General features: G+C 56.0%; 1 protein-coding gene across 1 annotated transcript; it reads left to right on the top strand.

Moving 5' to 3' along the window:
- Positions 1-3645: 3645 nt before the first annotated feature.
- On the top strand, positions 3646-25733 carry LOC309598916 (sperm-associated antigen 4 protein-like; the record flags this gene model as incomplete). The annotated part of the gene is made up of 8 exons (XM_082329944.1): positions 3646-3712; positions 4153-4226; positions 22120-22191; positions 22772-22847; positions 23436-23548; positions 24148-24315; positions 24676-24765; positions 25557-25733. The coding sequence occupies 8 exons, from the start codon at positions 3646-3648 to the stop codon at positions 25731-25733; spliced, it is 837 nt and encodes a 278-aa protein (XP_082186070.1).
- Between the last annotated feature and the right edge of the window lie 1703 nt (positions 25734-27436).

Below are 27436 nucleotides of genomic sequence, written 5' to 3'. Positions count from 1 at the left end.
GTGGTCGGGGCTCGAAGTAGAGCTTTAGATGGCCCTGTACATAACATCCAACCTGGAGATTATGTCTATAGAAGGTCTCTTGCAGAAAGAACCTTGGAGCCACGGTGGGAAGGACCTTTCCAGGTACTCCTTCACCGCAATCAAAATCAAAGAGCAGAGCAGCTGGATACATCACACCAGAGTGAAGAAAGCTCCTAAATCTCCATGGAGAGTCGCGCAAGTACAGCACGGAAAGCTTACCTTGTCACGACGCTGATTGTAAGCCTAACAGGGAGACTGGGGGCATGGGAGAGTCATAGCTTTTTGCAGCTACATGACAAAATTGCTGGTGCCGTCAATTGGTCTGAGCGCTGGATTTGCTCACACTTGCCCACAAACGCAAGACATGGCCACCCCGTGGTCGCTACAGTTTTTCCCAATTCTTCAGAGATAGCTAATGCCTTTAACAATATAGCCCTCCCTGAGTACACAGAGATACCACAAAGGAATCCTACTCTGGAATGAGACGGAAGGAGTACCTTGTGTCCAGCGGTGCTACCTAGAAAACACCACCCAGAATACAGGAGGGAATAGCACAGACAGACATTATGGAATTTCGAGTTTTGTTGGGGCCTACTCCAATTGCACTAGTTACATCAAGTAGGGAGGTGCAAATATGTGGAATAGCAAGCAGACTCGGAAAAACGCCAGCAATACCCCCAAAGGCTGGCCAGCTCCTGTAGGTCAGGGATGGTATTGGATCTGTGCGAAGTGGGGATAGAAGGTATTGCCTTTCGGGTGGAAGGGCCAATGTGCTGTAGGGACTGTAGTTCCTAGCGTTACTGTTGCACAAAACCAGTTTACGCACGCTTGGCTTATCACGAACCTCTATGAAACCTTGTAACCCATGCAACCAAGAGAAAACTAAACCCTTTCATAACGAGGCCAACCAGGTTTCATAGTTTTGCGAGGTGGTTTCTTCCATGGTTAGGAGTTAGTGAATTAGAAAAGGCCTTAGTTAACATTTCAGCTACAATGGAAATTATTACTAATGCTACAGCTGATGCGCTCACGGCTCTACAGAAAGCAATTTCTTCCTTAAAACAAGTAACACTTCAAAACAGGCTAGGGCTGGATTTGCTTTTTGCTAAAGAAGGGGATTTGTGTAGGGTTGTTGGTGAACGTTGTTGTACCTATGTTAACCAAGACAAGAGGCTTGAGAAAGATTTACCTCAAATTTGGGAAAAAGCCAAAATCTTGCATGAAGTGGCCCAAGATAACACATCTTGTGGCAATTCATCACGGACTCCGCGTATGAGGTTATGCGAAGACAAGCGAAGACAAGCGAAGAAGAGAAGCGAAGACAAGTGAAGAAGATGACGATGACAACGACACTTTATTTTTTCACAATCTATCGCTTTTATAATATGATCTGAACCGGCACCGGCGTGCCCTGCTATGTTGGCTCCGGAGATTTGCTCGATCTACCCCCAAGATCGCTAGCGGCCGCTCTATGGCTCAGCGAATCTCTTTGGCCGCTCTATCGGCCAGGGTACCCTCCTCCCCTACGGGGACTAGGCTGTACGCCAGACGTCTCTGTGCGGTTTACCAGCAGCCCCGGCCAAGCGTACGACTGACTGGCTCTTCTTGTAAAACATATCATTTAATCCGCGGCTTCAGGAGGTTGCTGTCTGCTCCCACGGTGAGCGGCTGGCAGCAGACGCTCCTCCGAGGAAGGTGCTCGGGGCGCGCCTAGGAGCCGAGACTCTCCTGCCTGGCTCGCCAAAACTGACGTGCGGAAACAGACTCCGCAACCCCTAAGGGTGTAAAGTAGGTATGTTTATTCAGCGCTGGGCAGCACGGGGCTGGGGTCATCCCATACATAGACATAAGGTTTCCCAATACGCCTAGACATGTGCATGACCTGTCCCCGCTTCGTGTTAAAATTAGCCCCAAGAGGTCGTTTCCATAAACTCCTCCCAAATGCGCTTGCGCAGTGCCTCCTGGTGGTGGTCGCGGGGGGGTCGTGGGGATGAAGGCTGATGACTCTTCTTCGTCACCGCTGGTAACCCCTTCTTCTTGCGCAGACTCCGTTGCTCCTTGACTCTTGTCCAAACTGCAGGGTTGGTTTCAGCTGGTTTTTAAGACAAGTTGCTGTTCTCATCAGGAACTGTCCTTCGCTGAGAGATTACAAGACTCCTTACTTCAGTCCTTTTGTACAATAGTTAAACTTTGATAGTTACACTCTAAAGCTGCTTTTCAGTTCCCCCTTTTTCTATACAGTTAGTAAATTCTTTTACTACATCTCATTTTAATATAATGTTTCTTTATCTAGCATCTTCTCAAAATATTTGTTAGATTTAATTCTCGTCGAATTTCGGTCTTCTTCCGTTCGCTGTAGGAATCCCCTGAGCTCTGGCAATAACACCAAGCACACCGATTTATTACACACAGAGGCATAGACAGAATTACTGCTCTAATTTTCGTAATAAACAATTGTTTTAACCATGCCAAGTTTGGTAACCGAGATATTAATTTTTCTATTAAGCCACTACATCCCCAAGATGTGTTATCTTGGGCCACTTCATGCAAGATTTTGGCTTTTTCCCAAATTTGTGGTAAATCTTTCTCAAGCCTCTGGTCTTGGTTAACATAGGTACAACAACGTTCACCAACAACCCTACACAAATCCCCTTCTTTAGCAAAAAGCAAATCCAGCCCTAGCCTGTTTTGAAGTGTTACTTGTTTTAAGGAAGAAATTGCTTTCTGTAGAGCCATGAGCGTATCAGCTGTACCATTAGTAATAATTTCCATTGTAGCTGGAATGTTAACTAAGGCCTTTTCTAATTCACTAACTCCTAACCATGGAAGAAACCACCTCGCAAAACTATGAAACCTGGTTGGCCTCATTATGAAAGGGTTTAGTTTTCTCTTGGTTGCATGGGTTACAGGTTTCATAGAGGTTCGTAATAAGCCAAGCATGCGTAAACTGGTTAAGTTTTGTGCAACAGTAACGTTAGGAACTACAGTCCCTACAGCACATTGGCCCTTCCACCCGAAAGGCAATACCTTCTATCCCCACTTCGCACAGATCCAATACCATCCCTGACCTACAGGAGCTGGCCAGCCTTTGGGGGTATTGCTGGCGTTTTTCCGAGTCTGCTTGCTATTCCACATATTTGCACTTCCCTACTTGATGTAACTAGAGCTAAATCTCCATGGAGATTTAGGTGCTTTCTTCACTCTGGTGTGATGTGTCCAGCTGCTCTGCTCTTTGATTTTGATTGCGGTGAAGGAGTACCTGGAAAGGTCCTTCCCACCGTGGCTCCAAGGTTCTTTCTGCAAGAGACCTTCTATAGACATAATCTCCAGGTTGGATGTTATGTACAGGGCCATCTAAAGCTCTACTTCGAGCCCCGACCACACGTTTCTCAGTTTTGTTGAGATGTTTGCTTAATGCTACCATGTAAGAGGTTATAATGGGGGGAGTGGAGGGGTGCTGATTGCAGGGATCGGAATGTCTAGCAGAGGTGTTTAAGGCATAGGAGCAGGCGAAGGAGAAAACGGCACAGAGGGTAGCAGCGGCGCGGGGGGGAGGGTGTGTGGTGGTGGACGGTTGTGCAGCTTGAGCACCCGCGAGCAAGGGCATGTCGGAGGACGAACCCGATGGCGGTGTTTGTGGCGTGCCCTGCGGTGTTGGCTCCGGAGCGGTGGCAGAAGCTGCAGCCTTTCGGTGTGGCTCTAATTGTTCTAAAGAGTCTTTCAGTAAACGCCATGTCGTCAAAACATTTGTGGCATTACTGTCCCCCCTGGTGGCCGCTTCCCATAACGCTTTTCCTGCCTCCTCCCAAGTCTCCACCTGGAACGCGGTCACTGCGTTCGCTTGTTGCCCGTGTTTTCGCAACCAAGTTAACAACAACCGAACCTTTCCTTCATCATAATTTATGCCCCTTTTTGCAAGGATTCGCAAAAATCTACACAAAATAGATTTTTTCTTCCGAGGACATTTGCGCCCCCATTCTCCCGTCCCCAGCGGTTCACTCCTTTTCCTGAGGCGATTAATTGTCCACAAGCAGCTCTCTGGTCCCCTGCAGTAGAGTTCAGCTCTCTGGTCCTCTGCAATAAACTTCAGCTGTGCTTGCCAATGCCCGCTCTCTCGTCGGTGGTTCTTAGGATCGACTCACGTCGATAATACTGTCAATACTGTCAACACGGTATATGGATTCTCGTGGATCCTGAACCACCAGGTATGATCCGTCAGGTTTGCCGACAGGCAATATAGGGGTGTTAAAATCAGATTCACATTCTTTCAATAATCCTAATTGTAAACATTTTTCTGTCACTGGCTGGATTCCTTCCCTACCCTCCTTCTTCAGGGGACGCTGTTAAATTCTTACCGGTTGTCGACCCTCTTTCAGTTTAACTTCAACAGGTGAAGCATTCTTCGCCCTTCCGCGTACATCGGTGGCCCATACTCCGGGATATACCTGGTCTTTTATTTCTCGTATAATTTCTTCTTCTCTAATTTGGGGTTCGGTAAGAACCAAACTTAAAATGTCAATGTGATTTTTTTTTTTTGGTCTGGTATTTCCAATTCCATTTCCCCATTTCTCAAGTCTCAATTCTCAATTCAATTCTATTTCGGGATTTAGGTGTTCTAATAGGTCCCTTCCCAGTAATAGTCTAGGAGCCTCAGGCAGGTAGAGAAATTTGTGAATCCCCACACTCTTCCCAATTCCAAATGTTAATGGTTTCAAGAAAAAGCTTTTTCCACCTGCCCAGTTGCTCCCACAACATTAACACTTTTGTTGACTTATAGGTAACAAGGTTTGATTCAATGCAGAGAATGTGGCTAACGCAGCCACTATCTCCTTTCCCGGTTTCCTTCTGTCCTCTCCCTCCCCATTCCGATATACTCGCCACACTTCCTCCAGCAACTTTTCTAAATTCCTTATATCTGCTTCCCTAACTTTCTTTCTGATAGCATTAGTGGATCGTCTAGTTTAGTGAGCGGCTGGCAGCGGAGGCTCCTCCGAGGAAGGTGCTCGGGGCGCGCCTAGGAGCGTCCGCTCCGCAGTCGATCCCGCAGTCGAGCCGAGACTCTCCTGCCTGGCTTGCCAAAACTGACGTGCGGAAACAGACTCTGCAACCCCTAAGGGTGTAAAGTAGGTATGTTTATTCAGCGCTGGGCAGCACGGGGCTGGGGTCATCCCATACATAGACATAAGGTTTCCCAATACGCCTAGACATGTGCATGACCTGTCCCCGCTTCGTGTTAAAATTAGCCCCAAGAGGTCGTTTCCATAAACTCCTCCCAAATGCGCTTGCGCAGTGCCTCCTGGTGGTGGTCGCGGGGGGGTCGTGGGGATGAAGGCTGATGACTCTTCTTCGTCACCGCTGGTAACCCCTTCTTCTTGCGCAGACTCCGTTGCTCCTTGACTCTTGTCCAAACTGCAGGGTTGGTTTCAGCTGGTTTTTAAGACAAGTTGCTGTTCTCATCAGGAACTGTCCTTCGCTGAGAGATTACAAGACTCCTTACTTCAGTCCTTTTGTACAATAGTTAAACTTTGATAGTTACACTCTAAAGCCCCTTTTCACCCCCAAAGGGCCTTCTTGCGCACCCCACTTTGGAGACAGAGCTTCTGCACCAATCTGAATTGCCACATCTTTTTTATTGTTTTGTTCCTTCCCCTTCTGCTGCTCTTTTCTGTATGCCCTTCTCTTTTTCCTCTGGTTTTGCCATCTTCCCGTGAACCTGCACTCGATAAATGCAGGTGTACGCTGCGTTTCCCCAGTTGCTCTTCACCAGAAGTTTGACACGTGCAAAGGCCCTGGGAAGCGGCGCGTTCTGGGAAGAAAAGCAGGAAAAGGAAGCAGGGGTGTTAGGAGCGAGAATGCAATGAAGGTGTCTCCCCCGGCCAGCCCTGCTCCTGCTCAGGAACGAGCTCCTGAAAGTGGGTGGGAGCGGCTGTGGCAATCTGAGGCTCGCTGCTGGTATGGGGGCTGCTGGGGACACGGGAAGGGGGAAGGCAGCTGGCATCCTCTGCATGCCGGCCCTGCTGGGGCTCAGTCTCCCTCCCCTCTGCCCCTTCCCTCTGCTGCTTGCTCTGTGCTGGCAGAGAGGCCGGGGAGATGCTCCTGGGGGGGGGGGGGGGGGGGGGGGCGGCTGCTGCGCAACCCCACCAAGCTCCCGCTGGCTGCTCGGCCTGCTTTCCTCCTGGCAGGCGTGAGAGCATGGGGAGAGAAGGGGCACGCTGTGCTGGGAGGAGAGGACACTGTCCCTCGGTCCAGGGAGAAAGCATTCACGCTCTTCCTGCCATGGACTTGCAGGCAAAGCTGGTTTGCTCCCCGGCACCTTGCCCCTGCGCGTGGACCGTACCTTCAGAGGGAAGGTCTGAATGGTCTCCTTTGCCACGTTGTACGTGAACGTCCCAAGGAGAGTTTCCTCTTCTCCGTCCGCATCCACTCCCTCAGGGGCAAAGCACAAGGAGAGCAGCTCAGACTCGTCCCCACAAAGAGGGCACGTACGTGCTGGATCAGCCCTGCTATCTCCCCACCCTCTCCTGGGGCTCCAGCAGTAGGCTAGCACTCGCTATGCGGGAGCTCAGTCTCGGCCTTGACTTCTGCTCAGGAACCCTGAGGTGCTTGTCCCGAACAAGTCTCAAGAGGGATGAAACCCCTAGAGCCCTTGAAGTGTCCCGCTAGGGCACTGCAGTGCTCAGGAGAGAGCAGGACGCAAACCTCAGAGGATGCACAAAAGCAAGCAAGACCCTGCCATGGCTTTCCCCCAGGGCCAGATCCCCACCAGAAGCACCCAGCAGAGACTCACAAAGACAGCGACGTCTCTGGGGGCGCTGATGACGGTCCCAGATGGAGAGACTTCTTTGGAGATGTGCTCCACAGTGACGGCAGTCAGATGGACTCGTGCTGGCAACCTGATGACCACCTGGCCCTGATCCCCTTGTAAAGGCCAGCAGTTTCCTGGGGAAACATCCGGCTGCAAGCAGAACACGAGAGCAAGGAAGAGAGAGAGAGTGTTGGGGCCAACACAACGGCCCACGTAGCTTGAAGCGTAGGCGCCGTTGTGTCCGTGGGGTCTATTTTGGCTTGAAAATAAGGCGCGTGGGAGGAAATGGACAGAAGCAGGAGGCCTTTATCCCTGCCTGACTGAAAGGGGGCTCTCAGGATTACGGGGCAGAGGAGAAGAGCAATTATGAAACCGTCCCAGTCAGGGCCTAGCAGAAACACCTCTCTGCCCAGTGGCTCTGCAGGGCACCCCCCCACCAGGGAGAAAGTCTTTCACCCAGCTGGGGCAGAGCACTGTGGGCGAGATGCAGCAGTTTGGCTCCGTTCAGCTCCATTCCCCTCCTGAGGGGAACCACTGATTGCTAGCAAGCCCAGCCCTGTGTTCGAGCTTTGCTTTCAGGAACCTGATCAACACTGTGGGCTTGAGCAGTGCCACTGGAGCGAGGGGAGAGCCCCTGAGGTCCGTCCCCAACTTCAGAGGGAGGCAGGAAACCTTCCCTGAGGACTTCTGCTACGATACCTGCAAAATAGTGTCCGGAGGGTTGGCAGTGCGAAAGAGCCATAAAACCCTGCAGCCCCAATTCTCTTTGCAGATGTAGGTCTCGGAAGTTCTCTGCACGTCGATGGTGGCACCTGGAAGGGAGGGAGCGCAGGTGACTACTGGAAGAGGCCACATTCTAGGCGGACTCGGTGCTCAGACAGTCTTTCTGATGCTGCCGGCCAGCTCCACATCTCTCAGTGCTCTCCTCCTCCCCACGCTGCTGAGGGTGCCCAGCTGCACAGGGGAATGACGGCAGCCACGTGCCTGCTGGTGACTGCTTCTCTCACAGCGCCACAAGGAGAAGGTGTGAGCGTTCTGGGAGACAGCGGGCGCCCACGTGAATGACAGCAGACCAAAACTGAGGGCTTGCGGCATGGGCAGCAAAGGATGGCCCAGCCATTCCCTCTTCCAATGCAGTGCAGAAGAAGAGAGCCCTTCCAACAGCACAGGAACACGTGCGGGGGCAGCGGCGGAGGCCCCCGTGCGGAGACCCCCGTGCGGAGGCCGAGGGCAGGACTGGGAGGGAGTCTGAGAGAGCCACTGTGCCACAGCCTTGCTCTTGGACCCCATGAAGCGTTGAAGCTCCCCCACTTTGGAGAGCAGCGCCTGCAGCACAGGCTGCTTTGGGGAGTGCTGCAGACAAGCGCAGGGCAAGGAGACTGGGCTGCTTGTGTCCATACCAGAGCTTTTCAGGGCCCAGTCAGACATCTCGACGTAGACTTCCGAAGCCATCTGCGATGCTGCCTGGTTCACTTCCTGGGAACGCCATAAATGAACACAGAAAAGGACCACATCAGCGGGCAGTTCAGCGTGGCTGCTAGCACCGGCAGAGGCAAAGGGTCAGTGTCAGAAAGGCAAGGCAAGCCTTGTCCACAGAGCTGCAAGACTCTGCTGCTGACGGGAGCCACAAGGACTGAGGAAGAGAATCTGTGTCCGCGGCCACGGCCATGGCCGTGAGGTGGGTTGACGAGGGTCCCCACACCCTCGTCCCCACCCTCCACGCTCTGCAGGTCAGCGGGGAGATGGGCTCGGGCCCTGCAAGCGACGGCTGGCCCCGTGAGCGTGCCTGGGTCTCATCACTGCCTCAGGAGCCCAGCCAGAGGAGCCAGAGTGCCGGCGTGCCAAGGGAAGGCTGTCGGGAGTCCTCTGCTGCCTGAAGCAGCCTGCTTAAACTGGGCCTGGAGAAGGGCCTGTGCAGCACAGAAGCTCACCCAGCAAGCCCCTGGGGCAAAGGCTGGGTTGCTGCAGTCAGCAGTCCGACCCCACCAACAAGCCCAAGGAGTGCTTTCTTGGGGGTTCTGCCCAGCCAAGCCTCCTTCCCCAAAACGCAGCATCACCTTTGCCCTGCTGACCTCCGCCCTCAGTTGAGCCACCTCCTGCATCAGAAGCTGCATCATTTGCCTTTGCTCCTCCAAGAAAACGCGAAAGCTCCTGCATAAAAGCACGAAAGCAGATCTTGTCAGAGAGCGGCCCGTCCCCTCTGGGGAGCGTCTCAGCTCGGCAAGAAGGACAGATACGTGTGCTTTCCCGGCTTTGAGAGTGCTTCCCTTCCACACCAGTTTGAGCAGAAGGCAAAGGCAGGTAGGAGGTATGGGAGCCCTGGCTGTTAGCAAAATGAGTGCAGGTAGCACGAGGTGGGCTGATGCTTCTGCACAGAACCAATTCCAGCTCAGGAAACGTCTCTTACCGCAGGGTCTTCAGGTCTTCTGCGGACACAAGTGCCAGCTCCTGAAAGGGAAAAACGCTCGGTTCGAGCATCCGCTACCAGAGCCACTGGGGCTTCCCAGGAGAGGCTTTCCTAGGAAGACTCGGCAGCAGGAGAGCCCGTGATTTATCCAGCCGCTCTCAGCAATGCTCTGTTGCAGGAGGTGCCTGTGCCACAGAAGTCACCGACCTCTAGCAGTGCCTTTGTTCGCATTGTCCACCCTGGCAGCGAGGTCCCGCAGTAAACACCAGCTGCAATTCACATCATCAAGAGAGAGTTATTTTACTGGGGTCGCTAGCGATGCCTGCAGTCGCGTTGTCTCCTCCCTGTTGCCTTAGGGGTGGGGCAGCAGGTGAGCTGAGGAGGTGGGGAACGTGGCGTGCGGAGAGAGGACGCGCCTCTGCCCGGAAGCCATCGGCCCAGGCTTGAGGGGACTGCGCAGCCGTGAGCCTCAGGTGTGCTCAGTGCCCCAGAGCTATTCCCCGCTTCCCCTCGCTGCTTCAGGGAGCCCCGAGACCAGGCTGCATGGGCTAGGAGAGGTACCTCCCCATGGGTGCCCCCGCACGGCCCCTCCCCTCTGGGAATCCCCAGTTCAGGCTTGGAAGTAGCTACGCCCTTTTCTCCCGGACTTGCAGACTAAGCAAGCCATGTGGCCCAGTGGCCAGAGCAGCAGCATGGCTGGGAGACTCCCAGTCTTACTGGCAGTCCAAAAGGCAGTCCCGGTCCAGGACGTACTCGGGAAGCGCTTGGGCCATGGGAGTTTCTGCCCATACTGGCCCAAAAGGAAAGCTGGGCAGCTGAAAGCTGGCATCCAGCACAGCCTGGCTGTCGCTCTCAGGTGTCTGCTCATGCAAACTCACCAAGAGCCACGGGGAGCAAGAAGAAGACGACTTGGAAGATCCTCTTCTTCTGCAGGGCCATCTTTTGCCTGAAAAAGAGGGAGTCCTGTGGCTGCCCATGATCCAAGTCTTGGGCAAAGCCCTCCACCGGTGGAGTTCCCTTTTCAGGCCGGAAAGCCACCCTTTTGGAAGCCTCCTGCTGCCAGAGAGCTGCCAGAGCAGCGCCCAGGAGGAAGACGATTTCTGTCCACACCGTTCAACACTGCCGGCAGATCTTCCCCAGAGGAAGGGCTCCAGAAGCACCATCCCAAAGGGAATGAAAATTATGCAGGGAAGTAAAGAGGCCGAGCAAACGAAGACTGCTTTTCAGCTGTCTTTCTGGTGGGGACCTTGCTCTCTCTTTGGCTCAGAAAGCAGGCCTGTTCTCACTTGCGAGCACACAGATCTCTCTTAGGGGTGTTTTTCTGCAGAGCTGGGAAGCGCAGGAGCCTTGTCTGCCTTTCCTCCCAGAGCCCTCCCAGACCTGCGCGGTCACTGGCCAGAGCTGGGGAATAGCCTTCCCCCGCGGGGGCTTGGCTCTGCACCCAAGCGTCTGGCTACGCGGCAGTTTGCCCTGCCGCAGCCAAAGTGTGGGGCTCTGGCAAATGCGTGGGACTGAGACTGCCGAGGGGCTTTGCTCTTGGCTCTCCCCAAGAATGGCCACAGCATGAGCAGCACCCCAGCTTGGGCGCCCGACTGGGAGCCCTGGGCTGCTGGCTGGGGAACACCCTCTGCTCTCCCCTTTGCTTGCACCAGCCCTCAGACATCCCCTTTCTCTCCCCGTCACCAGCAGAAACGTCATGTAATACGTACACGGCGGAGATGCACGTCCTCAGCAGACGTCTCCGCGGGGAGACAAGGGCGCCTGCCAGACGGCAAGTAAGGCTGAAGACTGTCCCTGCGCAAGGAAAGCAGAGAAAAGTTAGGCCTGTCTCTTGAGGTCTCTTCTCTAGGATGCCCAGCCCCGCGTGTCTCAGCTGCCTGCGGGGAGGCGGGCACCGTGTCCTACACACGCCCTCCCTGGGGCAAAGAGCAGGGCAGCCTGCACTTCTCCTGCCACTTGTGACGTTTGGCCAGAGCTCCAGCGCAGCGCAGCTCTCCAAGTTCACCCCCGAGGAGGTCACAGCAAGCAGCAGTGCTGAGCTTACTTGCAATTTCTGTGGCCTTGTCACACCACTTGGCAGGCCCTTGAGTGGCTGAGCGGGGAGCTGACATCGAAGAGAGTATCCCCAGCTCCACCTGCATGCGGAGGTTCCTGTCGGAGGAAAAAGACAAATGCCCGTTGCCCACCGTCCCCACGCCGCGGGAGCCGAGGCGGGCAGGAGCAGCCTGAGCGGCGGCCCTTGCCGGAGGACGGGCCGTCCCAGCAGCAGCGAGAGAGGGCAGCCCCCCCCCCCCCTCTTCTTTCCCCATCCTTTGCTTTACACGCCTGCAGTGGGAGCAAGCTGGCAGCAGCAGACCCCCGCCTCGGGAAGCCCACCCGGCAGCACAGCGCGATTCTCAGCCCGTCCCTCCCTGCTCCCTGGCCCCGGCCCCACCCTGCCCCGCAGCAGACACCTCCCAGTGGCCCTTTGGGGAGGGGGCACAGGCTGCTGTCCCCCCCCACGGCTCCCCCCACCTCTTCCCTGGGCACTCCCAGGTCTCCCGACCCCTCTCTGCCCCACACAGCTGCTCCCATCAGCCAGGCAGGATCGCCCCTCCGCGTTCCGAGGGGGCCAGTCTCAGGCCCCAGGGGCTTGGCCTCCCCGTGCAGCAAAACCGCCCCGTGCAGCAAAACCGCCCCGTGCAGCAGGGCTGGGCTCCGACCCTGCAGCACGAGGCTGCCGCCTCCCCAAAAGCCCCTGCTGCACACTGCCTTTTGGCTGGGAGAGTGAGCCAGGCTTTCCGCCCAGACCCGTCCTCACAGAAGGGGGCCTTCGCAAGCCACGGGGCTCTTCCTTCAGAAAACTTCTGTCGGCTTCCCCAGGCTGCTCCGCACCCCACTGACTGTGCTAGGCCACGTCCGTGCTACCAGCCCAACCTGATGCCCTGGGCAGATGCCAGGCTTCGTACCTACTCGTCTGGCAGCGGCTGGGCCCTGCTTCCTCCCCTGCCGGCTGTTGGCCAGCCTCGTTCCCCAGGGAGCCATGGGAGGGCCCTTGGCGTCTTCTCTCGGGGGCCTTTCTCCTCGCCATCTCTGGGCAAAGGCAGGCTCCCCGCTCCGCTCTTCCCCCTCAGCCCCAGCAGTGTGGCCTGCCCAGGCAAAAACAGCTCCGGCAGCAGCCCCACAGCACGAGCGCGCCTGCCCAGGGCAAGAGCCACACGGCAGCTGTGGGCTCCTTCCCCGCGCGCCACAGGGCTGTGTGGGCGGCAAGCTCTGACCTCACACTGGTGGCTCTGACATCACACTGGGGCTCCCCAGTGTGCAGCAGGGCGGGGAGAGCCGGTGGGCTCCCCTGGGGCAGCACGGCTGCTGCTCTCCTGGGCGGTAGTTTGCCCATGCCTCTGGGCCCCCCGAACCCTGCCACACTCCCGTGCCGGGCGGCTGCCTGGCCTGTGCTGCCAGGCAGGGTTCCAGCTCTCATAAAGACAGAAGCCAACTGAACGGCCTCTTCTGGTTTTTCAGGGTCTACATTCGTGTATTTCCTGGCAGTGACTTTTAACCGCTCCACCAAGGCAGACGGGGATTCGTTTGGTTCTTGCTTAACCTCATAGCATTTGCACCAATGGATCGCTTTTGGCATAGCGTGCCTTATGCCAAATAGTACCCAAAAGCCCCTGGGGTCCCGGCTGCTTAGGATGCCCCCCCCGCGTCTGCGGCAGGAAAAGCTGGATCTGTCGTTCCCTGCAGGTCCCCATTAGCCCGTGCCCCTTCTACCTCTTTCCCAGCAGTGTTTCATACCACCTTCTTCTCAGTACCGTCTCACAATGTCTCTAATATTACCTGTACGTCATTCCAATCAGGGGCGTGGGTCCTGGTTATAGTTTCCAAAACTTTACCCCCCCTTTCTGGCTCTTCCCTATCAATACCCGCCGTTTCCTTCCAGGACCTCAAATCCCTTCTTGGCAATGGCACTTTAACGGTTACTGGCCCGTTATTTCCGACCGCTTGTCGGAGAGGAGCTTGTAAAACCTCTCCTGCTTCCCCTTGTCGTCCCCTCGTTCTTCCTGCCATCGCACTAAATCCTTCTGCTCCACCAAGTCGCCCATAGCCAGGGCCATAGCCAATTCCTCCCGCGCTACCAGCATCACCGGCTCGCCTACAACCGCTTTCTCTTACCCTGCTCACATGACTAATAGCTTCACCGGCGTCAGGATTCTCTCCCAACCTCTGCCGGGGAGCAGCCATGAACTCTAGGTCATCTTCTGCCTCCCGTCCGCCTTTCCAGCATCTCTTCCCCATACGACAAGCAGAACACCATCGTTTTAAATTCCTGCCCCTCCCCTCCTTTTCTAGAGCCAAGATCAGAGGATCCTGTGGGATTATTCCGCATTCCTTCTGCCATTCTGGGTGGTTTCTTAGTGTGAAAAAGAAACGCACGCATGGTACTTCATCCCATCTACCCTCCCGCCTGCAAAGTACCATCAGTTGTACTATAGTAGTATATCTTAGAGTTCCGTTCTTTGGCCATTTTTCCTGATCTTCGAGACTATACATTGGCCACCAATTGTTACCATATTCTAGAAGCTGTTTTTGAGTGAGAGGCTCCCCTCCCAATTTCCTCCGATGTTTCACCATCCATCCTAGGGGAGATCTTTTCCGAATCCCCCCTTCCGCAGAGGGCTTAGTACCCGCCACAAAAGATACAGCAACACCAAACAGAGAAACAATAACTTTGCACAAAATAGTCAGAGGCATTCCCCAGACGGGGACTCGAACCCCTAGATTACCTTCAGTGGGACTCCAACCCACCCCTTCGGCCAAAGCTTTCCAGGCACAGGTGTCCTAGGGACTTGGGCCCGATAGGGTCCAATCCTTCCCTTAGGTACCTTTACAGCCCAACCCCGCGAGGCCTTCGCCGCGCCTGACGGGCAGGCAACCACCCTTTTAATCAGAAAAGGGATGCCTTTACCTTCCCAGGGGTCCTGCTCAGAGCTCTTTGGTCTCGGCTTCGGAGGTTCTTCCCAAGAATCCCTCGGTGCCGGCTGGGGGTCCTGCGATCCCGCGGATCCGTCAACATTCAGAAGCAGAGTCCCATCTGGGTCGCCCAAACTGTCACCAAAATGGGGAATCAACCTCTTCACACCAATGTAGCATCGAGAAGCAGGCATTCTCTTTATTACAGCGCAATTGCTGAGCTGGCTCTGGCTCAGCGGCCCAGGCAGATTGTATTGGACTTTGGGAGGCTCTAGAAAGAGACAGCCCCAGTGTTTGTGGGGCTGTGAATGCGGTTGCCTGGCTACTTGAAGAGCAGCGAGAGCTTTTGGTCCTGGCACCTTTGGGGTGGGAGGAATCCCCGGATGTTTGCAGTTTTCTGTCTGGACTTTGGCTGTACTCAGCAGGCCAGGGAGACAGACTCCATTGAACATTGGGAGGCTCCAGAAACAGAGAGTGTCTGTTCCCTTGCTCTGTGTCCCACTCTCTGCCCCTGCCTCTCCCCTTTCTTCTCCCTCTCACCCTTTGCCTTCTGTCCTTCTGTCCTGTTCCCTGTCCCATTTCTCTGTCTCTCCGCCCCTTTGTCCCGTGCCCTTGCCCTTTCTGTGTCTGTCCATCCCTCTGTTCTCCTTCCTGCCCCTCTTCTCTCTCTGTCCCTCTGTCCTGCTGCTTAGCACTAGTTTTCTTCCTGCGCCATGTTCTTCACTTGCCCTCCGTCTCCTTCCTTCTCTATCCCTGTTTCTGCTCCTCACCACTATTTTTCCTTTCTCCACTCCCTGCCCAGCTACCCCTTTTTCCCACCATCCCTCTGTCCGTCTCCTGTCCCTCTCCGGCCACCCCACCGCCCTGCCCCACCCTTCTCCACCGCTCTGTCCCCCTCTCCCCCTCCTCCTCCCTCTCCACCGGGGCTCTGGGGCCAGCGCAGCCCCGCGGAGGCGGCCATGGGGCCTGCTCGTGGGGCAGGGCCCAGCCGGGGCGGGGGACGGTGGCCGCGCAGGGTCAGACAGCAGGGCAGTTGCGCCCCGTGGCATGCCGGGAGCTGTAGTCCTGGGGTACATGTCCGCCAGGTGGCCATGTTGGTTAGCACGGCATGCCGGGAGCTGTAGTCCTGAGACATGGGGCTGCCGGGCGGCCGCGTTGGTTACCAGGGCATGCCCGGAGCCGTCATGGCCCCACGCTCACCTTCCTGGCAGCCGTGTTGGTCTCGGGAGGTGCAGCTCCAGCTGCGGCCTGGCTGAGGTGAGGCCTGGGGCTGCCCGTGAGGTGAGTGAGGCCCTTGGGCGGGCGTGGGGGTGTCTCCTGCCTGCTGGAACCCCGCGGGTGGCGGGGGGAGCTCCAAGCTGGAGCCGGGCCTGGCCGGGGCAGCCCCAGGACCGACCCGAGAGCTGGGGAGGGGAAGGAGATGGAGACAGATCCCCCCGGGCACAGGCACCGGGCAGCCCGACTCCCGGAGCCCCCCGCATCCGCCGCGGCCCCGCTCGGCCCCTGCAGCTGCCCCGGCCCCAGCACCTCCCCGAGGCCTGTCCCGCAGCCCCAGGCCCCCACGGCCTGTCCTGGCAGCAGCGAGCCGGGCCTGGGGCACGCTCGATCCTCCGTCACCGCGGGTGCATCAGCAGCAGCGCGGGGAGGGAGCGGTGTCTGCAGGAGCTCCTGCAGCAGGAGCTTACAAGCTTCTTAAAATTGGTTAATTCCAGTGTGATACTTCTATGGTAATAATTCAACATCCATCTTCCAGCATTTCTAAGATGCCTTTGCATACTTAAGCTGTCAGTTATACTGTCAGTTAAGCAATGTAATACTTTGTATAGTTCCTCTTGATAACCGTCTGTTTCTTGAAATTCACTGCTGAGTCCTTTAAAGAGTAAGACAAATACCAGCGCACTGAATTGTTTCAGTTCATTTTACAGCGCCCAAGAAGGAAAGTGCCAGAGCCATGTGGTAGTAGGCAGGAATTGTGTTCTGTGCTGCAAGACACAGTCTTGGTAAGGGCTTGTGGCTGCTGGCTTTTGCTTACCCATCAAAGAAGAACTTGAGTAGGTGCCAGGAAACACGCTCCTGGACACCGCTAAAACATGCGGTTTAGCAGTAGCTCACTGATGATCAGTAATTAGAAATGCATGTTAGCTAGTCTTACTTTTCAAGGATGTTAAACAGCCTGTAGTGAGGCTGCACCTAAACACTGCATGGTAGGTATGTGTGTCAATGGCAAAGTAATTGGTACTGTACCTAGGTCTAACATTAATCAGGGGTGTCATTTGCAACAAAAATAACTGACACAAGTTGAACAGTATAAAACGCAGTTCCCTTGGTGTCTGGGATGGATCTGGTATCTCTTCTTAAAGTACCTGCACAGGTTGTGCCCCTGCCCACACTTACCTTCCATGCTAAGTAGCAATTTGTGCTCTATCAGTGTCCTTCGTGTAGTGAGGGGCCCAACACTGAACACAGGATTCCAGGTGTGGCCTCACCAGTGCCCAGTACAGGGGGACGATCACCTCCCTGGTCGTGCTGGCCACACTATTTCTGATACAAGACAGGATGCTATTGGCTTCTTGGCCACCTGGGCACACTGCTGCCTCATATTCAGCCAGCTGTCCACCAATACCCCCTCCTTTTCCCCCGGGCAGCTCTCCAGCCACTCCCCCCCCAGCCTGTAGCGTTGCCTGGGGTTGTTGTGACCCAAGCGCAGGACCCGGCACTGAGCCTTGTTGACCCTCACACAGTTGGCCTCGGCCCATCAATCCAGCCGGGCCAGGTCCCTCTGTAGGGCCTTCCTGCCCTCCGGAGATCAACACTCCCACCCAAGTTGGCGTCATCTGCAAACTTACTGAGGGTGTACTTGATCCCCTCATCCTGATCATTGATAAAGACATTAAACAGGACTGGCCCCAATGCTGAGCCCTGGGGAACACCACTTGTGACCAGCCACCAGCTGCATTTAACTCCATTCACCACAACTCTTTGGGCCCGGCCATTCAGCCAGTTTTTTACCCAGCAAAGAGCACGCCCATCCAAGCCATAAGCAGCTTTTTTTTTTCTCCCTTCCTTTCAGTCTTTTCTGTGTGCCACTGAGCTATTTTCTCTGTTCATTTAAGACCTAGAGCTCATCAAGTACTTCCCAGTTGTCAAGTCCTGAGCCAGTAAAGCACTGTAGGAATTTGGCACTCTTCCAGCTGGCAGAGGTAAAGTTCTACCTGTTAGCGTCACAATGGGAAGATGTGTGTATCTTTTCCCCCCAAAAGTAGGAATTGTGTAAGGGTTGCTCTCGTATCAAATTTAGTATCTCTAGAAGCATATGTAGTAAATAATGGAATAGTAAGAGAATTAGGCAGTGGCAATGGCCCCAGGGACCTAGCTTTTCCTGTATACTTCTTATATACTTGTTAATCTGCATAGTTTCTTGAAAACCACACCTGAAAAATATGCTTCTTTTTAGAAAAATTAGCCGCATAACTATAATAAAAACAATGCTCAGGACAATAGCAAAATGTCCTGGTTTCAGCTGGGATAGAGTTAATTTTCTTCCTAGTAGCTGGTATAGTGCTGTGTTTTGGATTTAGTATGAGAATAATGTTGATAACACACTGCTGTTGTAGTTCTTGCTAAGTAGTGCTTACACCAGTCAAGGACTTTTCAGCTTCCCCTACCCTGACAGTGAGAAGCTGGGAGGGAGCACAGCCAGGACAGGTGACCCCGACTGGCCAAAGGGCTATTCCATACCGTATGGCGTCATGATCAGTATATAAACTGAGGAGAGTTGGCTGGGGGGCAGCGATCGCTGCTCGAGGACAGGCTGGGCATCAGTCGGCAGGTCGTGAGCAATTGTATCGTGCATCACTTGCTTTGTATATTACTATGTTCTTATTACTATTATTATTATTACTACCACTAATACCACTACTTCTATTTTACTTTATTTCAATTATTAAAATGTTCTTATCACAACCCACGAGTTTTTTCCCCCTTTTAACCTTCCGATTCTCTCCCTCATCACACTGGAGAAGGGGGAGTGAGTGAGCGGCTGTGTGGCACTTTAGTTGCTGACTGGGGTTAAACCATGACACAGGTCCACAAACACTGGGCCTCTGCGCTTGCCTGCCCTCCTAAAAGTCCAAAACACTCTCTGTCTCCCGCTCATTGTAGCCAGAGCCCAGCTCGGAAACTGAAAATATACAGCAATTTCAGCCACACCAAAGGTGCCAGGACTAAAAGCTGTTTCTGACCCTAACCTTCCCTTGGGAGCACTTTCACAGCCCCACAGACACTGGGGCTCTAAACATGACCAGACACCTAATGGTCCCAACACCCTCTCTCACTTCATTGCTCTCAGGTTCTGACTGAGGCCGGATGCCTCCCCCAGTGTGATGTCAGAGTCACCAGTGTGAGGTCAGAGCTGGCCGCCCGCACAGCCCTGTGGCGCGCAGGGAAGGAGCCCCCAGCTGCCGTGTGGCTCTTGCCCTGGGCAGGCGCGCTCGTGCTGTGGGGCAGGCCACACTGCTGGGGCTGAGGGGGAAGAGCGGAGCGGGGAGCCTGCCTTTGCCCAGAGATGGCGAGGAGAAAGGCCCCCGAGAGAAGATGCCAAGGGCCCTCCCAAGGCTCCTTGGGGAACGAGGCTGGCCAACAGCCGGCCGGGGAGGAAGCAGGGCCCAGCCGCTGCCAGACGAGTAGGTACGAAGCCTGGCATCTGCCCGGGGCATCAGGTTGGGCTGGTAGCACGGACGTGGCCTAGCACGGTCAGTGGGGTGCGGAGCAGCCTGGGGAAGCCGACAGAAGTTTTCTGAAGGAAGAGCCCCGTGGCTTGTGAAGGCCCCCTTCTGTGGGGACGGGTCTGGGCGGAAAGCCTGGCTCACTCTCCCAGCCAAAAGGCAGTGTGCAGCAGGGGCCTTTGGGGAGGTGGCAGCCTCGTGCTGCAGGGTCGGAGCCCAGCCCTGCTGCACGGGGCGGTTTTGCTGTGCGGGGAGGCCAAGCCCCTGGGGCCTGAGACTGGCCCCCTCGGGACGTGGAGGGGCGATCCTGCCTGGCTGATGGGAGCAGCTGTGCGGGGCAGAGAGGGGTCGGGAGACCTGGGAGTGCCCAGGGAAGAGGTGGGGGGAGCTGTGGGGGGGGACAGCAGCCCGTGCCCCCTCCCCAAAGGGCCACTGGGAGGTGTCTGCCGCGGGGCAGGGTGGGGCCGGGGCCAGGGAGCAGGGAGGGACGGGCTGAGAATCGCGCTGTGCTGCCGGGTGGGCTTCCCGAGGCAGGGGTCTGCTGCTGCCAGCTTGCTCCCACTGCAGGCGTGTAAAGCAAAGGATGGGGAAAGAAGGGGGGGGGGGGGGGGCTGCCCTCTCTCGCTGCTGCTGGGACGGCCCGTCCTCTGGCAAGGGCCGCCGCTCAGGCTGCTCCTGCCCGCCTCGGCTCCCGCGGCGTGGGGACGGTGGGCAACGGGCATTTGTCTTTTTCCTCCGACAGGAACCTCCGCATGCAGGTGGAGCTGGGGATACTCTCTTTGATGTCAGCTCCCGGCTCAGCCACTCAAGGGCCTGCCAAGTGGTGTGACAAGGGCACAGAAATTGCAAGTAAGCTCAGCACTGCTGCTTGCTGTGACCTCCTCGGGAGTGGACTTGGAGAGCTGTGCTGTGCTGGAGCTCTGGCCAAACGTCACAAGTGGCAGGAGAAGTGCAGGCTGCCCTGCTCTTTGCCCCAGGGAGGGCGTGTGTAGGACACGGTGCCCGCCTCCCCGCAGGCAGCTGAGACACGCGGGGCTGAGCATCCTAGAGAAGAGACCTCAAGAGACAGGCCTAACTTTTCTCTGCTTTCCTTGTGCAGGGACAGTCTTCAGCCTTACTTGCCGTCTGGCAGGCGCCCTTGTCTCCCCGCGGAGACGTCTGCTGAGGACGTGCATCTCCGCCGTGTACGTATTACATCACGTTTCTGCTGTGGACGGGGGAGAGAACGGGGATGTCTGAGGGCCGGTGCAAGCAAAGGGGAGAGCAGAGGGTGTTCCCCAGCCAGCAGCCCAGGGCTCCCAGTCGGGCACCCAAGCTGGGGCACTGCTCGTGCTGTGGCCATTCTCGGGGAGAGCCAAGAGCAAAGCCCCTCGGCAGTCTCAGTCCCACGCATTTGCCAGAGCCCCACACTTTGGCTGCGGTAGGGCAAACTGCCGCGTAGCCAGACGCTTGGGTGCAGAGCCAAGCCCCCACGGGGGAAGGCTTTTCCCCAGCTCTGGCCAGTGACCGCGCAGGTCTGGGAGGGCTCTGGGAGGAAAGGCAGACAAGGCTCCTGCGCTTCCCAGCTCTGCGGAAAAACACCCCTAAGAGAGATCTGTGTGCTCGCAAGTGAGAACAGGCCTGCTTTCTGAGCCAAAGAGAGAGCAAGGTCCCCACCAGAAAGACAGCTGAAAAGCAGTCTTCGTTTGCTCGGCCTCTTTACTTCCCTGCATAATTTTCATTCCCTTTGGGATGGTGCTTCTGGAGCCCTTCCTCTGGGGAAGATCTGCCGGCAGTGTTGAACGGTGTGGACAGAAATCATCTTCCTCCTGGGCGCTGCTCTGGCAGCTCTCTGGCAGCAGGAGGCTTCCAAAAGGGTGGCTTTCCGGCCTGAAAAGGGAACTCCACCGGCGGAGGGCTTTGCCCAAGGCTTGGATCATTGGCAGCCACAGGACTCCCTCTTTTTCAGGCAAAAGATGGCCCTGCAGAAGAAGAGGATCTTCCAAGTCGTCTTCTTCTTGCTCCCCGTGGCTCTTGGTGAGTTTGCATGAGCAGACACCTGAGAGCGACAGCCAGGCTGTGCTGGAGGCCAGCTTTCAGCTGCCCAGCTTTCCTTTTGGGCCAGTATGGGCGGAAACTCCCATGGCCCAAGCGCTTCCCGAGTACGTCCTGGACCGGGACTGCCTTTTGGACTGCCAGTAAGACTGGGAGTCTCCCAGCCATGCTGCTGCTCTGGCCACTGGGCCACATGGCTTGCTTCGTCTGCAAGTCCGGGAGAGAAGGGCGTAGCTACTTCCAAGCCTGAACTGGGGATTCCCAGAGGGGAGGGGCCGTGCAGGGGCACCCATGGGGAGGTACCTCTCCTAGCCCATGCAGCCTGGTCTCGGGGCTCCCTGAAGCAGCGAGGGGAAGCAGGGAATAGCTCTGGGGCACTGAGCACACCTGAGGCTCATGGCTGCGCAGTCCCCTCAAGCCTGGGCCGATGGCTTCCGGGCAGAGGCGCGTCTTCTCTCCGCACGCCACGTTCCCCACCTCCTCAGCTCACCTGCTGCCCCACCCCTAAGGCAACAGGGAGGAGACAACGCGACTGCAGGCATCGCTAGCGACCCCAGTAAAATAACTCTCTCTTGATGATGTGAATTGCAGCTGGTGTTTACTGCGGGACCTCGCTGCCAGGGTGGACAATGCGAACAAAGGCACTGCTAGAGGTCGGTGACTTCTGTGGCACAGGCACCTCCTGCAACAGAGCATTGCTGAGAGCGGCTGGATAAATCACGGGCTCTCCTGCTGCCACACGCAGGGTGACCCAAAGAAGCAGCAGCTTGTGCCGAGTCTTCCTAGGAAAGCCTCTCCTGGGAAGCCCCGGTGGCTCTGGTAGCGGATGCTCGAACCGAGCGTTTTTCCCTTTCAGGAGCTGGCACTTGTGTCCGCAGAAGACCTGAAGACCCTGCGGTAAGAGACGTTTCCTGAGCTGGAATTGGTTCTGTGCAGAAGCATCAGCCCACCTCGTGCTACCTGCACTCATTTTGCTAACAGCCAGGGCTCCCATACCTCCTACCTGCCTTTGCCTTCTGCTCAAACTGGTGTGGAAGGGAAGCACTCTCAAAGCTGGGAAAGCACACGTGTCTCTCCTTCTTGCCGAGCTGAGACGCTCCCCAGAGGGGACGGGCCGCTCTCTGACAAGATCTGCTTTCGTGCTGTCATGCAGGAGCTTTCGCGTTTTCTTGGAGGAGCAAAGGCAAATGATGCAGCTTCTGATGCAGGAGGTGGCTCAACTGAGGGCGGAGGTCAGCAGGGCAAAGGTGATGCTGCGTTTTGGGGAATGAAGCTTGGCTGGGCAGAACCCCTAAGAAAGCACTCCTTGGGCTTGTTGGTGGGTCGGACTGCTGACTGCAGGAACCCAGCCTTTGCCCCAGGGGCTTGCTGGGTGAGCTTCTGTGCTGCACAGGCCCTTCTCCAGGCCCAGTTTAAGCAGGCTGCTTCAGGCAGCAGAGGACTCCCGACAGCCTTCCCTTGGCACGCCGGCACTCTGGCTCCTCTGGCTGGGCTCCTGAGGCAGTGATGAGACCCAGGCACGCTCACGGGGCCAGCCGTCGCTTGCAGGGCCCGAGCCCATCTCCCCGCTGACCTGCAGAGCGTGGAGGGTGGGGACGAGGGTGTGGGGACCCTCGTCAACCCACCTCACGGCCATGGCCGTGGCCGCGGACACAGATTCTCTTCCTCAGTCCTTGTGGCTCCCGTCAGCAGCAGAGTCTTGCAGCTCTGTGGACAAGGCTTGCCTTGCCTTTCTGACACTGACCCTTTGCCTCTGCCGGCGCTAGCAGCCACGCTGAACTGCCCGCTGATGTGGTCCTTTTCTGTGTTCATTTATGGCGTTCCCAGGAAGTGAACCAGGCAGCATCGCAGATGGCTTCGGAAGTCTACGTCGAGATGTCTGACTGGGCCCTGAAAAGCTCTGGTATGGACACAAGCAGCCCAGTCTCCTTGCCCTGCGCTTGTCTGCAGCACTCCCCAAAGCAGCCTGTGCTGCAGGCGCTGCTCTCCAAAGTGGGGGAGCTTCAACGCTTCATGGGGTCCAAGAGCAAGGCTGTGGCACAGTGGCTCTCTCAGACTCCCTCCCAGTCCTGCCCTCGGCCTCCGCACGGGGGTCTGCGCACGGGGGCCTCCGCCGCTGCCCCCGCACGTGTTCCTGTGCTGTTGGAAGGGCTCTCTTCTTCTGCACTGCATTGGAAGAGGGAATGGCTGGGCCATCCTTTGCTGCCCATGCCGCAAGCCCTCAGTTTTGGTCTGCTGTCATTCACGTGGGCGCCCGCTGTCTCCCAGAACGCTCACACCTTCTCCTCGTGGCGCTGTGAGAGAAGCAGTCACCAGCAGGCACGTGGCTGCCGTCATTCCCCTGTGCAGCTGGGCACCCCCAGCAGCGTGGGGAGGAGGAGAGCACTGAGAGACGTGGAGCTGGCCAGCAGCATCAGAAAGACTGTCTGAGCACCGAGTCCGCCTAGAATGTGGCCTCTTCCAGTAGTCACCTGCGCTCCCTCCCTTCCAGGTGCCACCATCGACATGCAGAGAACTTCCGAGACTTACATCTGCAAAGAGAATTGGGGCTGCAGGGTTTTATGGCTCTTTCGCACTGCCAACCCTCCGGACACTATTTTGCAGGTATCGTAGCAGAAGTCCTCAGGGAAGGGCCTCCCTCTGAAGTTGGGGACCGACCTCAGGGGCTCTCCTCTCGCTCCAGTGGCACTGCTCAAGCCCACAGTGTTGATCAGGTTCCTGAAAGCAAAGCTCGAACACAGGGCTGGGCTTGCTAGCAATCAATGGTTCCCCTCAGGAGGGGAATGGAGCTGAACGGAGCCAAACTGCTGCATCTCGCCCACAGTGCTCTGCCCCAGCTGGGTGAAAACTTTCTCTCTGGTGACCCCATTTCCACGCCCATCCCTAACAGCGCCTTTTTGGGCCTGGCGGGCGGGAGGTGGGGGCTGGCCTGCAGAGCCACTGGGCAGAGAGGTGTTTCTGCTAGGCCCTGACTGGGACGGTTTCATAATTGCTCTTCTCCTCTGCCCCATAATCCTGAGAGCCCCCTTTCAGTCAGGCAGGGATGAAGGCCTCCTGCTTCTGTCCATTTCCTCCCACGCGCCTCATTTTCAAGCCAAAATAGACCCCACGGACACAACGGCGCCTACGCTTCAAGCTACGTGGGCCGTTGTGTTGGCCCCAACACTCTCTCTCTCTTCCTTGCTCTCGTGTTCTGCTTGCAGCCGGATGTTTCCCCAGGAAACTGCTGGCCTTTACAAGGGGATCAGGGCCAGGTGGTCATCAGGTTGCCAGCACGAGTCCATCTGACTGCCGTCACTGTGCAGCACATCTTCATAGAAGTCTCTCCATCTGGGACCGTCATCAGCGCCCCCAGAGACATCGCTGTCTTTGTGAGTCTCTGCTGGGTGCTTCTGGTGGGGATCTGGCCCTGGGGGAAAGCCATGGCAGGGTCTTGCTTGCTTTTGTGCATCCTCTGAGGTTTGCGTCCTGCTCTCTCCTGAGCACTGCAGTGCCCTAGCGGGACACTTCAAGGGCTCTAGGGGTTTCATCCCTCTTGAGACTTGTTCGGGACAAGCACCTCAGGGTTCCTGAGCAGAAGTCAAGGCCGAGACTGAGCTCCCGCATAGCGAGTGCTAGCCTACTGCTGGAGCCCCAGGAGAGGGTGGGGAGATAGCAGGGCTGATCCAGCACGTACGTGCCCTCTTTGTGGGGACGAGTCTGAGCTGCTCTCCTTGTGCTTTGCCCCTGAGGGAGTGGATGCGGACGGAGAAGAGGAAACTCTCCTTGGGACGTTCACGTACAACGTGGCAAAGGAGACCATTCAGACCTTCCCTCTGAAGGTATGGTCCACGCGCAGGGGCAAGGTGCCGGGGAGCAAACCAGCTTTGCCTGCAAGTCCATGGCAGGAAGAGCGTGAATGCTTTCTCCCTGGACCGAGGGGCCCGGACCACCGCCGGGAGAGACCTGGCGTGGTTGGGAGGGCTGAGTAGCACGCAGTGGTGGTAGCAGAAGGATAGCAAGGGCAGGGTTAGGCCCGTGGGAGCACGAGTCCCAAGATATCCCTGGCTGCACCCACTGCCTTCAGCAGAGCCAGCCGCACATGCGGCCGCTCCACCCAAGCAACCTCTTTGTGTCGTGAAGAAACAGGGAAGCCCGGTGGTGAAAGGCATTGGCCAGCACTGTCGCTCCGTCCTGTGGCCTGCTGGCAGGCTGAGCAGTGTCCTCTCCTCCCAGCACAGCGTGCCCCTTCTCTCCCGTGCTCTCACGCCTGCCAGGAGGAGAGCAGGCCAAGCAGACATCGGGAGCTTGGTGGGCTTGCACAGCAGCCGCCCCCCGCACAGGAGCATCTCCCCGGCCTCTCTGCCAGCACAGAGCAAGCAGCAGAGGGAAGGGGCAGAGGGGAGGGAGACTGAGCCCCAGCAGGGCCAGCATGCAGAGGATGCCAGCTGCCTTCCCCCTTCCTGTGTCCCCAGCAGCCCCCATACCAGCAGCGAGCCTCAGATTGCCACAGCCGCTCCCACCCACTTTCAGGAGCTCGTTCCTGAGCAGGAGCAGGGCTGGCCGGGGGAGTCACCTTCATTGCATTGTCGCTCCTAACACCCCTGCTTCCTTTTCCCGCTTTTCTTCCCAGAACGCGCCGCTTCCCAGAGCCTTTGCACGTGTCAAACTTCTGGTGAAGAGCAACTGGGGAAACGCAGCGTACACCTGCATTTATCGAGTGCAGGTTCACGGGAAGATGGCAAAACCAGAGGAAAAAGAGAAGGGCATACAGAAAAGAGCAGCAGAAGGGGAAGGAACAAAACAATAAAAAAGATGTGGCAATTCAGATTGGTGCAGAAGCTCTGTCTCCAAAGTGGGGTGCGCAAGAAGGCCCTTTGGGGGTGAAAAGGGGCTTTAGAGTGTAACTATCAAAGTTTAACTATTGTACAAAAGGACTGAAGTAAGGAGTCTTGTAATCTCTCAGCGAAGGACAGTTCCTGATGAGAACAGCAACTTGTCTTAAAAACCAGCTGAAACCAACCCTGCAGTTTGGACAAGAGTCAAGGAGCAACGGAGTCTGCGCAAGAAGAAGGGGTTACCAGCGGTGACGAAGAAGAGTCATCAGCCTTCATCCCCACGACCCCCCCGCGACCACCACCAGGAGGCACTGCGCAAGCGCATTTGGGAGGAGTTTATGGAAACGACCTCTTGGGGCTAATTTTAACACGAAGCGGGGACAGGTCATGCACATGTCTAGGCGTATTGGGAAACCTTATGTCTATGTATGGGATGACCCCAGCCCCGTGCTGCCCAGCGCTGAATAAACATACCTACTTTACACCCTTAGGGGTTGCAGAGTCTGTTTCCGCACGTCAGTTTTGGCGAGCCAGGCAGGAGAGTCTCGGCTCGACTGCGGGATCGACTGCGGAGCGGATGCTCCTAGGCGCGCCCCGAGCACCTTCCTCGGAGGAGCCTCCGCTGCCAGCCGCTCACTAAACTAGACGATCCACTAATGCTATCAGAAAGAAAGTTAGGGAAGCAGATATAAGGAATTTAGAAAAGTTGCTGGAGGAAGTGTGGCGAGTATATCGGAATGGGGAGGGAGAGGACAGAAGGAAACCGGGAAAGGAGATAGTGGCTGCATTAGCCACATTCTCTGCATTGAATCAAACCTTGTTACCTATAAGTCAACAAAAGTGTTAATGTTGTGGGAGCAATTGGGCAGGTGGAAAAAGCTTTTTCTTGAAACCATTAACATTTGGAATTGGGAAGAGTGTGGGGATTCACAAATTTCTCTACCTGCCTGAGGCTCCTAGACTATTACTGGGAAGGGACCTATTAGAACAGCTAAATCCCGAAATAGAATTGAATTGAGAATTGAGACTTGAGAAATGGGGAAATGGAATTGGAAATACCAGACCAAAAAAAAAAAAATCACATTGACATTTTAAGTTTGTTTCTTACCGAACCCCAAATTAGAGAAGAAGAAATTATACGAGAAATAAAAGACCAGGTATATCCCGGAGTATGGGCCACCGATGTACGCGGAAGGGCGAAGAATGCTTCACCTGTTGAAGTTAAACTGAAAGAGGGTCGACAACCGGTAAGAATTTAACAGCGTCCCCTGAAGAAGGAGGGTAGGGAAGGAATCCAGCCAGTGACAGAAAAATGTTTACAATTAGGATTATTGAAAGAATGTGAATCTGATTTTAACACCCCTATATTGCCTGTCGGCAAACCTGACGGATCATACCTGGTGGTTCAGGATCCACGAGAATCCATATACCGTGTTGACAGTATTGACAGTATTATCGACGTGAGTCGATCCTAAGAACCACCGACGAGAGAGCGGGCATTGGCAAGCACAGCTGAAGTTTATTGCAGAGGACCAGAGAGCTGAACTCTACTGCAGGGGACCAGAGAGCTGCTTGTGGACAATTAATCGCCTCAGGAAAAGGAGTGAACCGCTGGGGACGGGAGAATGGGGGCGCAAATGTCCTCGGAAGAAAAAAATCTATTTTGTGTAGATTT

This window comes from Platalea leucorodia (assembly GCF_965183815.1).
Source record: "Platalea leucorodia genome assembly, chromosome: 19".
Taxonomy (NCBI): Eukaryota; Metazoa; Chordata; class Aves; order Pelecaniformes; family Threskiornithidae; genus Platalea; species Platalea leucorodia.
Note: the sequence above shows the minus strand (reverse complement) of the source record. Positions and strands in the feature narration are given on the sequence as shown.